The sequence below is a fragment of the Electrona antarctica genome, assembly GCF_951216825.1.
Source record: "Electrona antarctica genome assembly, chromosome: 14".
Lineage (NCBI taxonomy): Eukaryota > Metazoa > Chordata > Actinopteri > Myctophiformes > Myctophidae > Electrona > Electrona antarctica.
The window spans coordinates 4,041,814-4,059,394 of NC_136795.1; the positions used below are offsets into that span (position 1 = coordinate 4,041,814).

The 17,581-nt window shown below is 43.9% G+C and overlaps 1 protein-coding gene across 1 annotated transcript; it reads right to left on the minus strand.

Annotated features, from left to right (window-relative positions):
* Positions 1 to 3,452: 3,452 nt before the first annotated feature.
* On the minus strand, positions 3,453 to 14,643 carry LOC306936907 (uncharacterized protein). The gene is made up of 6 exons (XM_079520570.1): positions 14,366 to 14,643; positions 12,772 to 13,140; positions 12,286 to 12,381; positions 7,811 to 8,044; positions 6,487 to 6,646; positions 3,453 to 4,952 (listed from the first exon to the last, which is right to left on the minus strand). The coding sequence occupies exons 1-6, from the start codon at positions 14,594 to 14,596 to the stop codon at positions 3,646 to 3,648; spliced, it is 2,397 nt and encodes a 798-aa protein (XP_079376696.1). The 5' UTR covers positions 14,597 to 14,643; the 3' UTR covers positions 3,453 to 3,645.
* Positions 14,644 to 17,581: the final 2,938 nt, after the last annotated feature.

Genomic DNA, 17,581 nt, shown 5'->3' on the forward strand with positions numbered 1-17,581 from the left:
TTGGAAAAGGGCACACTGAGAGCTGGTAAGAGTATGTTAAATTGGACATTTTCATGGTAAAAGGTTAGCTGGACAGGGTTCTTTCAGACATAAGCCCCAACCGTTACATCTCAGGAAACAGGGGGAGAGAGCACCGTCTCCCGATGGTCCTCCAGCACCTTGATGACATGGGACTTGAACCTGCCAACTGTCTGTAGCAGAGGCAACCGATCAAGTGCACCACACCATTGACCCAAGGCACCTTTGGGCATTCAGCAGATGTCTCCTGGTGCTTTTGAGTTTTCATTTTTTATTCAAGCCTTGAAAAGTTCAAATTACTGCAGCATTGAGCTGTAGGAGGAATGGGACTTGAACATGGAATGTCTGTATTGAACGACTGAGCATTAGACCACTGCGCCATCAGTCAGAGACTCTCAGCCAAAGTCTCCTGGTAATTTTGAAGTGATCTTTTGTTCGTTAGCCTTCAGTTTAGTAAAGTTAAAATAACACAGAATCATATTAATCAGATGTTCACTGGCGATATAGCGATAGAAAAGGAAATACATTCAACCATATAATAATTTTACATTTAGATTTATTGATCAAGTACTCTCTGAGCCGGTCTTTGCAAGCACTCATTTCAAACCCTTCCCCAGCTGAGAAAACCCTAGTATAGACCTAGATCATATCACATCACATCACATGGTCATCAGATTCCCTGGTTAACATGTCATCAATCTATAATGCTCTTGTTTCCCTTATAGAACAACTTCTCTCCTCGGGTTGAGGGACACATGGTGTGAGGATGGACTTGGGACTGAGCTGAGCGAGGTACAGTATATTGGGTCGATGTGCTGTCTAGGGCTGAGCTCAGACCTTTACTGCATTGCTGTATGCTTGTTGGATGAATGTTTTGTAGTGTCATGGCCGCCCCAATGCATTTCCAATGGAGGTCACATGGTTTGACACAACATTTGTGTTGTGTGAGGGGGAGGGGCAGTCGAAACACAGCTGAAAGCCATACAACAGACCATGTGACCTCCATTGGAAATGCATTGGGGCGGCCATGACACTCACAACGCTGTAAAGGTCTGAGTGAGGCCTAGGTCAACTACAGACTGTGCTTGCTGCGCTCCTGTGTGTGCCTAGTCAATTGAAAGTGGTTCATAGGATTCATTGCACTAAAGCTAAAGCGCAGCAGATTATTTCCAGAAACAAACGACTCATGTAACAGCCCACACACACACACACACACACACACACACACACACACACACACACACACACACACACACACACACACACACACACACACACACACACACACACACACACACACACACACACACACACACACACACACCCCCCCCCCCCCCCCCCCCCCAAAGCTCGCCTCTTTTTGGAAATCTTTTTCTCAGTTTGGTTCGCTCTACATGCTCCACTGGAAGAGCCCTATAACCCTCGACCTGTCAACGTTTCTCCATTTGGAGAAATGAAATAAAATCAAATACACGACTAGCGGTTCGTTGAACAACTTATACAGAACCCGCAGGGACCCATTTCTTTCGTATACATTAACTCTCAATTTACAAAAAGTAAGGATTAACAATCCCACCTCTATTATTTTTCATCATTTGTTTCTACTTTGTTTTCACCATTACTACCATTTAATTTATATTTATCTTGCTTTATCTGTTATTTGCATGAATTCACTAGCTTCCCCCTGGGCGTGTGAGGGTGAGTGGATGTTTGTGAGGGTTTGTTTTGTATATAGTGTCTGTTTTGTTGTGCTTCTCCGGTTTTGTTTCTTCCGTTTTGTTTGTGGTCTTGTATTTTAAATGAAAAAATATATATATATAAAGTACATATTTATTTCATATACGTATCTTTGCTGTCGGGAGGAAACCTCCTAACTCCATTTTTGAGGGTTTTTTTTCTTTCTTTTTTTTTGCATAAATCAGTGCTATTGAACACCCTTTACATCTCTGTGTTGTTTTGAAAATACTGAACCAGTGGAAAGTAGTAAAACACGCTTCGGACAAAACCTCTTAACTCCATCTGACCCTCAAACTGTCTGCTAAAGAAACTAGCTCCACCACCTTTCCCCATCTCATGCAAAGTAATTGACATTATATAAAGTCACACACAACACCAACTTTGATGAGGCAGAGTATTGCTTTGTTTTCAAAATATAAGGTTTTCTTAATTTCCTGAAAAATGTATATTTTTAATTTCCTAAAAAAAATGACCATTTTGGAGCAGAGATATGCCCATTCAGGGTGCAGTGCCTGCATCTTGTTGATTCCCTCCAGGGATCAATAAAGGTTTTTATTATCTTATCTTGTTATGATCATAGACTGATAGACATCTTGTAGCTCAAGACTGCCATCTGTTGAACAAGGTAAACAAGGAAACATTTGTTCTCTCCTTTACTTATATCCCCTCTACCTGCTATACCATTGACATTGTGTATGAATATGGATATTGAATTTGCTCCGTTCATTGTCTCCACTCGGCCGAAGGGTGGGGGTGGGGCGGGGCGGGTGGGGCGGCGTCCGCAGTGCTGTTCAGCGACCTGGTGAACAGTGAGGGTGCAGGGGTGGTGGCGTCCGCAGTGCTGTTCAGCGACCTGAACAGTGAGGGTGCAGGGGTGGTGGCGGCCGCAGTGCTGTTCAGTGACCTGAACAGTGAGGGTGCAGGGGTGGTGGCGTCCGCAGTGCTGTTCAGCGACCTGGTGAACAGTGAGGGTGCAGGGGTGGCGGCCGCAGTGCTGTTCAGTGACCTGGTGAACAGTGAGGGTGCAGGGGTGGTGGCGTCCGCAGTGCTGTTCAGTGACCTGAACAGTGAGGGTGCAGGGGTGGTGGCGTCCGCAGTGCTGTTCAGCGACCTGAACAGTGAGGGTGCAGGGGTGGTGGCGGCCGCAGTGCTGTTCAGTGACCTGAACAGTGAGGGTGCAGGGGTGGTGGCGTCCGCAGTGCTGTTCAGTGACCTGAACAGTGAGGGTGCAGGGGTGGTGGCGTCCGCAGTGCTGTTCAGCAACCTGAACAGTGAGGGTGCAGGGGTGGTGGCGTCCGCAGTGCTGTTCAGTGACCTGAACAGTGAGGGTGCAGGGGTGGTGGCTGATGTATAAATTTAAGATAAGGGAAGGATCGAAGACCAATCAATCATCTGGACTCTGGAGGAGTCCCGTTGAGGAGAATTTGTAAGAATGTAATAGAGTACAAATACTCAAGTCAGAATTAAGGACTGTAAAACCTTTTAAACTTTATCTTTAATGTTATAATGTTAAACTGTAATTCTATATAAATACCTTTTAAGGATAAATACTTTAGAGGAAAACTACAATACTAAAATGAGAGAATTAGGCAGAGTAAAAGTATCGGAGTATACCAGAATACCTTAGAATGAGTTTGACACAGACATGGAAGGAAGAGGAGTCCACACAACAGAGCTATAAGGATTTTCCAGTCGATATATATTACCAATTACATCGGGAGAGAAATGGCAGGTCCATACAGCGTTAAAAAGATCTCTCCCTGACACATCATCAGTGACCATATTTTATACTGTTATGATAACAAAACAATCTCATGACATGGGAAGTACTCAATTGGAGTTCAGAGGGTAACCAAAAGTGAATTATGGCGACACCTATTGCCAGGAGGTTCACTTGGAACAGTCAAACAGATCTTCAAACAGATCTTCAAGATCTTCAAGTCCCAAAAACCTATCAGTGGCGTCCGCAGTGCTGAACAGTGAGGGTGCAGGGGTGGTGGCGTCCGCAGTGCTGTTCAGCGACCTGAACAGTGAGGGTGCAGGGGTGGTGGCGGCCGCAGTGCTGTTCAGTGACCTGAACAGTGAGGGTGCAGGGGTGGTGGCGTCCGCAGTGCTGTTCAGTGACCTGGTGAACATTGAGGGTGCAGGGGTGGTGGCCGCAGTGCTGTTCAGTGACCTGGTGAACATTGAGGGTGCAGGGGTGGTGGCGTCCACAGTGCTGTTCAGCGACCTGAACAGTGAGGGTGGGGTGGCGTCCGCAGTGCTGTTCAGCGACCTGGTGAACAGTGAGGGTGGGGCGGTGGCGTCCGCAGCGCTGTTCAGCGACCTGGTGAACATTGAGAGTGGGGCAGCGTCCGCAGCGCTGTTCAGCGACCTGGTGAACATTGAGAGTGGGGCAGCGTCCGCAGCGCTGTTCAGCGACCTGGTGAACATTGAGAGTGGGGCAGCGTCTGCAGCGCTGTTCAGCGACCTGGTGAACATTGAGAGTGGGGCGGCGTCCGCAGTGCTGTTCAGCGACTTGGTGAACATTGAGAGTGGGGCGGCGTCCGCAGTGCTGTTCATTGACTTGGGGAACAGTGGGGCGGCGGCCGCAGTGCTGTTCATTGACTTGGGGAACAGTGGGGCGGCGGCCGCAGTGCTGTTCAGTGACTTGGGGAACATTGAGAGTGGGGCGGCGGCCGCAGTGCTGTTCAGTGACTTGGTGAACATTGAGAGTGGGGCGGCGGCCGCAGTGCTGTTCATTGACTTGGGGAACACTAGTGGGGCAGCGTCCGCAGTGCTGTTCATTGACTTGGGGAACAGTGGGGCGGCGGCCGCAGTGCTGTTCATTGACTTGGGGAACAGTGGGGCGGCGGCCGCAGTGCTGTTCAGTGACTTGGTGAACATTGGGAGTGGGGCGGCGGCCGCAGCGCTGTTCAGTGACTTGGTGAACATTGGGAGTGGGGCGGCGGCCGCAGTGCTGTTCAGTGACTTGGTGAACATTGGGAGTGGGGCGGCGGCCGCAGCGCTGTTCAGTGACTTGGTGAACATTGAGGGTGGGGCGATGGCGGCCGCAGCGCTGTTCAGCGACTTGGTGAACATTGAGGGTGGGGCGGCGGCCGCAGCGCTGTTCAGCGACCTGGCGAGGGGGGAGGTGGCAGCCTGAGAGGAAGGAGCCGGCTCTGCCGCCGGAGACTCAGGATCCTTTGGGTCTGGAGCTACACAGATGCAGATGAACAGGGTTAATGCTTTGAAACAAACAGAGTGTAAGAGCCATATTCATGTCATGTGCAGTGTGTAATCTGTAACAAGAATGAGCCAATGATTTCACCTCGAGTTAATTGTGTAATTCAGCCTCAGCCAATGTGATGCTTCTCTTATAATACATTTTATTTGTAACAGACTTTACATTTGAAGCAAATCTCAAATGCTACATCAACAAAATAAAATAAAACGCAGAAATATTTAAAAGGACTAAGATACTAAGAAATATAGCTGCAAGCAGCGATAAGACGTGGCCAAGCAATAAGAACAATCACACCTGTGTGAACTGAGCTGTGCAGGCTGTTCAACAACACCACTGTTATAGTTATATACTAGTGTTCAGTGTGAATGGCCCTTTTAGGCTGCTCAACAGTGCCACTTTCGGTCACCCAGCGGTATTGCAGCTGTTCAACTGGGATTTGAATTTCAGATAATGGTCCATAGATTGTGTGTAGAAAGTTTCACACAAATTGCTTAAAAGAATCCTGGCATAAAATCAGGTTTGAGTGTTTTTCCAACTGCTGAAAATCTGAAAGTGGAGCTTACTGGTCAAAGTGACAGATGTGTTCCGCATGAGTCAAGGCACATGTGTAAACAAGGTCCATGGCTTTGGCCAAACGAGGCATGAGTTATGCCTGTTCAAACGATTGCTATAGTGCAATTGGAGTAAGACAATGCAATTTGGCACGACCCTCTACCATACTGTAAAGTTTCATAAATGTGATTTGATTTTATATAAATGTATGTATTAGGGGCAGAAGAAGAATTTTCATAAAACTGCAATTTGCATTGGCTCATAAAACCTTCATTTTAAAATTTAAAAACAAAAGCCCAACATTTTCATTGTAGAATGTAGAATTTTCTGTGAATTGTGATAAAGATCCCGGGAGTAGTATAGATTTCATATAATTTGCCACATTTCGTAAAGAAACTGACGGTTTGGCCTGGAGCACCGACAGGCCAAACCTTCAAGATTCAAAATAGTGGGTGATCTAAAGGTCAGATGTTAAAAGTCCGAGCACGAAAGTTGTTCGGCATGAGGAGACGCATATGTGTATTGAAGTTTTATTGTTGACGTTCAAACAGTTCATGAGCTATGCCTGTTTAAAGTTTGCATTTTGAGTGCCACCCTTTGACCAATGGTTGTGGGCTTCGCGTACTCAACGTTTGGCATAGCCCGGCCTCTACCATATTGCCAAGTTTTACTTACGTATGTCATCTTGACCCTAACACAAACATTAAAGGCCATTAACAATAGAGAATCTAATGTTTGTTTTACATCACTATTACATCACCTAATCAACATGAGTTAGACTTTAATATATTAGCGCCCCTCACTTCACACTTCAGGTGTGATTTTTATTATTGTCCAATCTGACAGACAGCCAACCTGTGTACCACCAGTCTGTTCTAGTTCAAACATCTCCAGTTGCCTTCTGGCTTCATCCATGTTTACTATGAAAAACAAGAAACACATTTAAATCACACCTCTCTTTGATATCTGTGGCCACGTTGTCTTCAGCATGTTGTCTAGTTGGTCTCTCAGAGCAGACACAACATCAGTCACATCTGTGAAGGAGCTCAGAGGACGGATGAGCACACTGGGTGAGACTGGAGATCCACTGGAACTGGACAGAGACTGGAAACTCTGGAGAGAGACAAGCAGAGAGACGAGTAAACCACTTTAGACAGGAATGGAAGATCAATAGATCAGTACATTGATCACAATATTGTCCAGTTGAGCCGATGTCCTTGTTGTTCAACCAGTTACTTAATGTGTGCACACACACACACACACACACACACACACACACACACACACACACACACACACACACACACACACACACACACACACACACACACACACACACACACACACACACACACACACACACACACACACACACACGTTACAAGACTTGATGAGAGTTGTAACCTATGTTTTATGTCACCCAGTCAGTCAAACTGTAGACAAACTATCAGTAATTGTTATAATAACTAATAAATGATGATGAATTGAATTTGTCTTTTATTCTCATATAAAATAAATTAGTTGAACAATTACTCAACAATTGCAATTATTTCATAATTGTACATTGCTAAAATATTAAATAAAAAATAGCTCACATGCTGATCATTTAGGTCTGCTATTTTTGGAAAATGTTTGAACATTTTTCAAAATGGAAACATAAATGCTAAATAATAAGTGATTATCTAAAATAATTGTGATTAGGCGATTATGTAATAATTGTGACAGGCCTAATTCTGACAGTGTTATTCTGTCAACTACTGTATACTAGAACTAAATTATTAGTAGTAACTACCAGCATGAATATTAATAATGTCATGTTATGCCATGTCATGTAATGTAATATGATATAATGTAAACGTAATATATTAACCCATTTAGACCTAGGAATGATTCTACAAATGTCTTCCTCATGTTTCTGTGTCAGTGGTTCTCAAACTATTTCATGTCAAGGACCCCAAAAATTATAAATTGGCCACCGACACCCATCTGAAAATATGTTGTTCCAGGATCCCCCCAGACGCAAAGATTTGAGTTAAAAACGTTCGCTCTGAAAGAATATATATTCAAAGATTGCACCACATTTTTACGATTTTTCGAAAATAGCAGATCTACTGATAGCGCGGCAGCCGCGCTATCAACATAATGCTTAAAACACCAAAAGGGGTTCCCGCCCAGAATGGGTTAAATTACAACGTAATGTAATGACATGATGGAATGGAATGAAATGTGAAGCTGATTTGTCCTCAAGGAGTCAAAACCAAAGCCACGTGAATGAACCTGAATGAAAGTGATGATGTCCTCAGTGTTGGACAGCTCCTCCAGCTCAGCATGTCTCCTCTCCAGCTGCTCCAGGGTCTGTTCCAGCTGTCTCAGGAGAGCCTCAGTCTGAGCCACTGCATTCTGCTGCTGATCTCTGATCAGTTGTTTGAGCTCGCCACGTCTTCTCTCAATGGAGACCATCATCTCACTGAAGATCCTGTCACTGGCCTTCACTGCTGCTTCTGCAGAGCTCTGCTTAGAGCGCACGCACGCGCGCACGCGCACGCGCACGCACACACACACACACACCTTTATTTGAGTCCACATTTATAAAATACATTATCAAGGGCACAAATATTTTCAGTTGCTTCTGATATCCCACGTAGTTGAAACATCATGTGCTTGAGTCCCAACAAGCCCTAAATGTACAGAATATAGGCAACACATGAACTTAATCACAGCCAACATTGGTCACTTCAGTCTGTAGTTTAGAGACCAGGATTACTGCATGTTTTTTGTGAGGGTACCTACCCTAGGAACATGCAAACTCCACACAGAAAGGTCCTTTCGCCAACCCCCCCTCGGGTATGGGCACTGATAGAAGAAAACCCCAGCGCCCACAGCGTCCCCAGTGGGAATCAAACCCAGGACCTTCTAGCTGTGAGGTGACAGCACTATACCGACTGTGCCACCATGCCCCACACACTTTGTTCTGAGTACTTTAACTCTTTGAGAGTTTCAAGGATTTCTATATAGTTTGTAGACTTCTCTATGGCAGAATGGCGTTTTTGAATGATTTATTGAAGATTCTCTGTTGTGAATGTGTGACAACGAAAGACCTTCAGAGAAAGCTTGACTTGTCTGCTTCCAGGAAAAAAATGAACTGAGTTGATAAAATGTTTAGTTCTTGTGTTGAAAGCCATTTAAAAGAGCCTGCATTTACACTGTTTTCCGTTTCTAGGACAACCAAAAAAAGTTATGCCCGGTTGAAGTTTTATTTTCTAAATAACTTTTTTTCTGCTGGGCGTACATAGCCATGCAATATCTCATTTTAAAGGGTGAGTTGTCTAGTTCAATTAAAATAAAATAAAAAGTTTCTCACATGTACCACTGTAGATATTTTGCCATCTATAAATAGCATGGTCAGTCATGATCAATCTGACCTATCCAGCTAAAAGTCCCCATAGCTCTGAAATTGGAACATCATATAAACTCAATTCTTTTTTGGGGTAAAATTAGACATTCTAACGCACATTTTGATATATACCATGTTTACATAGTCTTACCAGTACCTTGTCTATTCATGCATGTATCTCAAAAACCTGTTATGAAGAAACACAGTTTTGATAAAAAACACATCCAAGGACATTGTTTTGATATGACTTGGTGCCCATGATATGTATCAAAATATAGACTTGAATGTATACTGTATTATAAAAAAGAAATTGAGTTATTACCATCTACCGTTACAGAGTAAATCACAGTTGAAACTTGCTTAGTCATATACAATAAACCTCACAATAGTGAACAAAATAGTCATGACAGGTCTAACTCATTGTAAAAGCGTCTTTTATTTTTTACGACTACTAACATAATAAAATGATAAATATTACAGAAAACAGTTACTCCTCCCCTAGCTCTGATCCATAGCTCTAAATGCGCATTTAGAGCTATGGATCAGAGCTACTCCTCCCAAATGTCCCCAAACCCAGTCCTTGACGGTGTGTGTGTGTGTGAGTTAACCTGACTCCGCCAGATGGGGCAGCAGAGAGTACACTGTGTTCCCCCCTCCTGCTCCCATCTGGGAACTCTCAGGCAGACTTGATGCCCGGCCACAAAACGGCCTGGCCAATCAGCAGCAGCTTCTAGCAACTTCTAGCAGCAGCTTCTAGCTTCTAGCTGCTGCTGATTGGCCAGGCCGTTTTGTGGCCGGGCATCAAGTCTGCCTGAGAGTTCCCAGATGGGAGCAGGAGGGGGGAACCCAGTGTACTCTCTGCTGCCCCATCTGGCGGAGTCAGGTTATGTGTGAGTAGGCTAAATTAAAAAAACACCCAAAAACTGCCCCCCCTGAAATGAATGAATGAATGAATCCGGTTCAGTGTCGGAGAACGCCATCGCAGTCTTGACTCTTCATCCTCCTCCTCCTCCTCATCTGATGCCAGTTCTAAATATATAAAAAGAAATAAACATTTTAGCTGTAGTCAGTGCACGCTACTATTACATGGCGTTTTACCCGGCTGCTGGCGATCAAATGATTTTATTGTGCAGTGTCTTTGTGGGCCGAGTCGTGGCATGAAAAATACAAATAGATGCTTGTATAAGTAGTATCACGATAAAATAATATGGCGACGTTAGAATGAAACACCAATGAGTGATCGCTGGTAATGTAGCTAGCTGCCCAGGGTATATCCAGCACCATTGCGTCGCAATCATCCAGCAACATTGGTACTGGCTATTGCCCGGGCTTGTGGCCCGGCCAATAGCCAGTACCATTTGTGCAGCGTTTGTTAGCAACTACTACTAGCCAACAGCCAGTGGAATGTGGTGACGCGATGGTGCTGGATATACGCTGGGCAGCTACATTACGCACGATCACTCATTGGTGGTGTCATTCTAACGTCGCCATATTATTTTATCGTGATACTAATTATACAAACATCTATTTGTATGCCACGATGCCACGATTCGGCCCACAAAGACACAGTACAATACATTCATTTGATCAGATGTTTTTGTTAGCTACGTCGATCACCTATAGTACCGACCCTTGTTATATATTCTCCGACTATGCCTGTCACGATGACTAAACCAGTTAGATCTATCCATATATGGTTCTACCACATCTATCTGATATCAGCACTAGGTCGGCTCGGGCCAAATATAGGGATCGTCTTACTAGACATGTCATATTAGGGCATTTTCGAATACAATAAAATTACCTTTTAGCGAAGGCATCAGCCTTGGTGGTAACTCCGGTGGGGAGAAGAAAAAACATTGCACACGTGTAATCCGCGAGGGTGGATGTTGCAGTCCGGCCAACGGTCTGGGACTGGAGAATGCCACTGGACACGGATGGATCATTTTTCAGATTGTTTTTTTTGCGGCGACTGCAAACCTGGCTGAAAAACTCTTCCTCCAGTGCCCACCTCGGAGGAGTCAACCAACCCCCCTGTTCACTGGGGGCTGGGCGTCAGTTTCCAATAGGAAAGCATACACGTGTGTCACGTGACACGGGAATTCTGGGAAATGTAGTTGATATTTATGCTCGATACTCTATACAGAGGTGCGGACCGAATTAATTTATTGGTATTAATAAAAAAAGAGAACTACGGAAAATCACGTACAAGTCAGACAGAACTAATGCAAAACTCCACGTGTTTTCCAGTAGTAATCTGTCTAAGGGTTAAAGATGGAGTGCCATGATTTTTTTCCACCATAAAACATGATCACCAGGTCTTATTGTTATACAAGGAGGAATAATATTTTCAAAAAAGTGTACAGTATTTGTTAAAATGTCGTTTTTATGTGGGCACCCCCACCAGTTCATTAAGTATGCCTGGTTTGCCTGGTGGGTGGTGATGGGTGTTGATCCACCTGAACTGAAGCCGCACCCACAGTTGTAGTTATATGTGGGTGTTGTATGTTTTTTTTCATTGGCACGTTTGAATGTCAAGGGTTCAGCCTCCAGGAAGAAACCCTAAATACAAAGGGAATACATCATTGCACATAAAAAGGACTCCAGGGTGTCTAATGAAGTACTGTCACCTCATAGACACATGAAAAACTAGAAAAATACAAAAATTGTGGCACTCCATCTTTAATGCAGTGGTTCCCCAGGGGTCCTTCAGGGGGTCCAGGGGAGTCCCCAGAAAGATGAGTAATATTGCTATATTACTCATCTTTCTGGGGACTCCCCTGAACCCAAAACTCAAAATCGGTTTAACCTGTTCAATTTGGGAAAGCATCCGTGTAATTCTAGATTGGCGTCATAATCATTTTAAAGGTTCTACAACATGAAATTCAACGTTTCAAATTAGTTTGATGTTTTTTTTCCGCTTTCTATCCCCGCACATGCAATTTTGAACAATCACAAATCACAATTTGAGCAATATTTCATCATATAGGGGCTTTTATGGAAATTGTTCTCAGGAACAGTTCAACTGATTTGTTCGTACGTGTGATTTCACCCTTCAGTTTCAAATTTGCATTTCCACTTTAATTGTTTACAATGTCTGCCATTGTTGATTTTCCAAGCTGGCATGGAATGGAAACACTTCCTGCCGTGATATGAGCTTGTAGATCTGCTATTTTAGAAAAATCTTGAAAATGTGTGCAACTCTTTAAATATATTTTTTAAAGCAAACTGTTTTAACTCAAATCTTTGCTTCTGGAGATCCCTGGTCCAAAATATTTTGAAATGGAGGATTGTTCAGCGACCAAATACATATTATTTTAGAGGTCCTTGACATGAAAAGGTTTTGAGAACCACTCACATTCAGGTCCTCCAAGACTTGTCTCAGGTCATTCAGCTCCTTCTTTTTCTCCTGGATCTTCTGCTGGACTTCCTCCTGACTTGTCACCAGCTGTTTCTGCAAGAAACAGGAAGAGAGACAGTTTGACTTGTAAACACTGTGGACATTTTCATGTCAATTCTATCCAATCAGGAACGAGATAACTCATACAAGATACAGGGTAAAAAGCAGTTTAGTTTGGATTCACACATCAACTTAAATGAACTGTGTAACTTCTCCAAAATATACTTTTGGAGAAGGGGAAGGGGGGAGTTGCACTACTCAGTTTACACGGGTGTGATTTTTTTTAATTGGGTCAAAAATGTGTGAGTGTACTTCATTCTTTCATTATTTTTATTAACTCCCTGGTTTGTGCTATTAATGTCTCTGACATTGTTATTTAGTTCTACTTCTATATTTAAAACATGATCCATCTCATGATTTGTTTTCACGTGATGGTGGTGCTACCTGTTTCTCTGCCTTCTCTGCAGCAGCTGACACCGTGTCATGGCCCTTGTGTTCATCCATGGTGCACAGATAGCAGATACACTGGCGGTCTGTGCGACAGAAGACCTCCATCAGCTTGTTATGACTGGAGCACATCTTCTCCTGCAGTTTGTTGGTGGCTGGGACCAGCTTGTGCTTCTGCAACACCGGAACATTGTAGTGAGGCTGGAGGTGAGTCTCACAGTAAGAGGCCAGACACGCCAGACAAGACATGAGAGCTTTGCGACGTCTGGCTCCGGTGCAGAAGTCACAGGCCACGTCTGCTGGACCGGCGTACAGCGGAGCAGCGGAGGCAGCAGGAGCTCCTGTACTGCTCAGCTTCATCACCACCTGGAAGTAAAGAGAAGAGGAGGGGAGGTCACTCACTGAGGACAAATACACAAGTAAGACGCGCAAACGCGGGAAGCGAACGCAGCTCGTAAATTGCAATAACAATTAGAAATTAAATTACGTACTTTTTAAGGTTTTTTAAGTTAAGTTTTTTTAAATTAAATGTTTTTTTAAGTTATTTTTTTTAGTGTGTGTATGTGTGCGTGCGTGCGTGCGTGCGTGTTTCTTTTTTAGTTGTTTTTTTTGTTTGTTTTTTCTTTTTAAGTTTTTTTTTTTAAGTTAAGTTTTTTTAAGTTAATTTTTTTAAGTTTTTCCTTTTTAAGTTTTTCCTTTTTAAGTTTTTCTTTTTTAAGTTTTTTTTTTAAGTTATTTTTTTTGTGTGTGTGTGCGTGCGTGTGTGTGTGTGCGTGTGTGTGTGTGTGTGTGTGCGTGCATGTGTGTGTGTGTTTTTGTGTGTGATACAGCTGCGCCCTCTGGTGGTGGGCGGGTGGTGTTACAGCGTGACACACAGACAGACAGACAGACATGATCTGCTGGGTCTCATAGTAAATGCTCACTGCATTCGCAAACACAGTCATTGTGAGGTGACTTTGCATTTCATAAATTATAGCTTACAATGTAAACATTTAGCAGACACTCTTAACCACTAGCACCATTATGTTTGCCTAGGGACGCTACGGTTTAATGATTAACCAGTGGCTAATAAAGTCAAAGTTCAGAGTAAATTACCCTGGTCAACAAAATGACAGCGTAAAGTACTGTAGACTGCAAATAAACGAAGATACCATCAAACCTGACTTAGCATCTGTTTAAATTCTCAAACTTTAATGTCAAGGACCCCCAAATAATATGTATTTGAATTTTGACCCCATCCCCATACAAGATTTATGTTTAAAAAAAACCATTGCATATCGCGTTGAGATGCATTGTGAGCTTCAAATACTGTAGCTGTATAGGTTTACAGTGGTTAAACAGACTGTGATGCCCAATTAACAATTGTTTTGTGGATCCCCTCGAACCGCCTCATGGACCCCTGGGGGTCCCCGGACTCTACTTTGAGATTGAGAACCATTGGTCTAACATATTATCAATATCAACATACAATGTGAACAAGTAACCAATTATGTGCATACTAGTAACTGCACTATCAAAACAGGAAACAAGGAGTTTGCTGTGGCAGAATATGTAGTTTAATGTGTGGTTGTAACTTGTAAGGTCATCTCACCTCAGCCAGCAAGGTGTTTTTCCTCAGAACCGGTCTGGGACTGAAGCTCTCTCTGCACTGGGGACAGCTGTAGACTCCAGTCTTCTCATACTGGTCCCAGTAGTCGTTAATACAGCTGATACAGTAACTGTGTCCACACTGTAGAGTCACTGGTTCTTTTAGAAGGTCCAGACAGACAGGACAGCAGAACTGGTCCTGGTCCAGCTCACACCCCTGTTGTTGTTCTGCCATTTGACTGAAAGCCACACTCACACGGAGAGAAAACACACTGCACTTTAATTTACTCTGAATAGAGACTGCGGGAGAAAACACAGCTCTTGAGTTTCGTTTTCGTTTCTTCTGAAGAAAACATGGGAGAGGCAAAGAGGGTGGGACTTCCTGGATGTTGGCAGGAGGCAGTGCATGGTTTTAAAGAGACAGTTAATGTGTAGCACAGATACATGGAGAAGTTCAGCAAGGAAGCCTGGTGACTCTGCCATCATTTTTTAAATATGTATTTCCCAGGAAATCAGTTTCAGAAACATAATTATTCTAATTATTACATATTGCATGTCACATTCTGAGATATTATGATGGAACGATCTGTCTTTAGAAACACAATGATTTTAACCCAGAACATTTGGTTATGTAGATTGTCTTGACTTGGTCTATATAGTCTGTTACTTTCTAGTGTATTTTAATTACAACTTCATCAATGATTAAAGGACCACTTTGTCACTGTTCAACCTATCTTCATATAATTGGTCCTGCATGATAAAATACCACAATTTGTTTTCCTACTCGGTCTGTGTCTCACAAGAGGGCTGAGGGCAATTCAGAAACCTGTCCAGTGTCCACGCACCCACCCCACCAGTTTGGGAACTTACTGACTGTGCTCTGAGGTAAAATGCTCACTAGCAGCTCAATAACACAATATCGCCTGGGGGACATTTCTGAGTTAACATCATTGCTGCATCACCCAGTCGGTTTGCCATTGAAATTTCAGAAATTTGCTCTATTAACACAACATAATTTACCACTTTCAAGTCCTTGAAGAGCACCGGGTGCTCTCTCTCTCTCTCTCTCTCTCTCTCTCTCTCTCTCTCTCTCTCTCTCTCTCTCTCTCTCTCTCTCTCTCTCTCTCTCTCTCTCTCTCTCTCTCTCTCTCTCTCTCTCTCTCTCTCTCTCTCGCACGCACTGCAAATCTATGTGAAGTATGTGTCTCTGATGTCACGCACACGCGCGCACACACGCACGCACACACACACACACACACACACACACTGTAGAAGAACGAGAACGTATTTAGAATAATATAATGAGAAATGTGTGTAAACAGACTCAGAGCTGTTGTATCACACTGCAACTTTATATGCAACAATATTGTTAAAACTTAAAAGCAAGCTTAGGGAAAAAATACAAAGAACAAATGCTGTGCGAGTATTTTTCTGCTGTTAAAATACTCGCATATCCTACATATAAGTAAGGATACCATTACCATGCTATGCAACTTCTACTTCAAATGTATTAAGGCATCTGCTCTCTTTGTATTAACAGTAGTTCTACGTACATACTAAGAGTGCAGATAATGCAAAAATACACATAATGATTAATAGTGTTCACGGTTGTTCCATTGAACATCCTTTTCCTGTCACAACAGCTGGCGTTTTGCTGCTGTGTTTGCACACAGCTGCACTTAATTCACCAAGCAGACATGGGTGTTTTTCCTTATTCGTCATGTTTTCAAACTCTCTAGGGGGGGTGTATCAAAATCTATGGGAAGTATGTGTCTCTGATGTCTTGCTACAGTTGGCAGGTATACTGTACTTACAGAAAGTGCAGCTCAGTTTCCAGCACATCTTGTGTGCAGTGGGTTCACAGTCTGGCTTCTCTTGGGAGCCAGGTCTTCCTGCGGGGGGCCTTCTCTTGGGAGCCAGGTCTTCCTGTGGGGGTCCTTTCTTGATGTGAGACTGTGTGTGCTGGTTGAAGTGACTGTTCCTGTGGTGCTGATGAAGAGGTAGGTAGGTAAAGTAGGTAGAGGTTTTTTTTTGTGTGAAGCGGTGATGCCAGTGGTGAGCGCACCTCATGGCCATGCATGGCCTACTTGTACTTGTGTGCAAGGCGCAAGTTGGCACCTCGACAGAGTGCACTTCTAGTTAGAACTGTATATTTGTACGTCATTAATGTTCAAATGAATTGAGGACCCCAATGGAAACAAGCCATATAGTGCTTTCTTGCATGGGTTATAATAACTGCTCTTAGCAGACCTTGTATTGAACTGTACTTTCCTGTGCTTTTTCTGCAAACTGTTCAATCAGTTGGATTTCTTGGATCATTATATGTAACTCCCCAAAAAGACTATATTAGACAGAAATGTAAACAGCACCTGGTGCACCAAGACATTAGGCTACAGGGATAACAACACAAACAAGTCCTGGGGACTTGTTTCCACCCACTGTGGTCCTTGTAACAATCCCAGGAGTTGGAGGCAGAGGCGTAATGCAGTATCAGTACTTCTCTTCTATGATGCTTCCTATGGTGCTTCCCCGTCTTCCCAAAACTCACACCCACTGGTTTGGGTACATACACATCTTATTATGTGATGTGATCAAGATGTAAGTTATAGGCGGAGGTGGAGACCTGTACTTTTCTAATTTCAGCATATGTTAGATCTGAGCAGGGTTGGACCCATGCAGTCTTCATCCCCTTTGAGCAGGGTTGGACCCATGCAGTCTTCATCCCCGTCTAACAGGGTTGGACCCATGCAGTCTTCATCCCCGTCTAACAGGGTTGGACCCATGCAGTCTTCATCCCCTTTGAGCAGGGTTGGACCCATGCAGTCTAACAGGGTTGGACCCATGCCGTCTTCATCCCCGTCTAACAGGGTTGGACCCATGCCGTCTTCATCCCCGTCTAACAGGGTTGGACCCATGCAGTCTTCATCCCCGTCTAACAGGGTTGGACCCATGCAGTCTTCATCCCCGTCTAACAGGGTTGGACCCATGCCGTCTTCATCCCCGTCTAACAGGGTTGGACCCATGCCGTCTTCATCCCCGTCTAACAGGGTTGGACCCATGCAGTCTAACAGGGTTGGACCCATGCAGTCTAACAGGGTTGGACCCATGCAGTCTAACAGGGTTGGACCCATGCAGTCTAACAGGGTTGGACCCATGCCGTCTTCATCCCCGTCTAACAGGGTTGGACCCATGCAGTCTACATCCCCGTCTAACAGGGTTG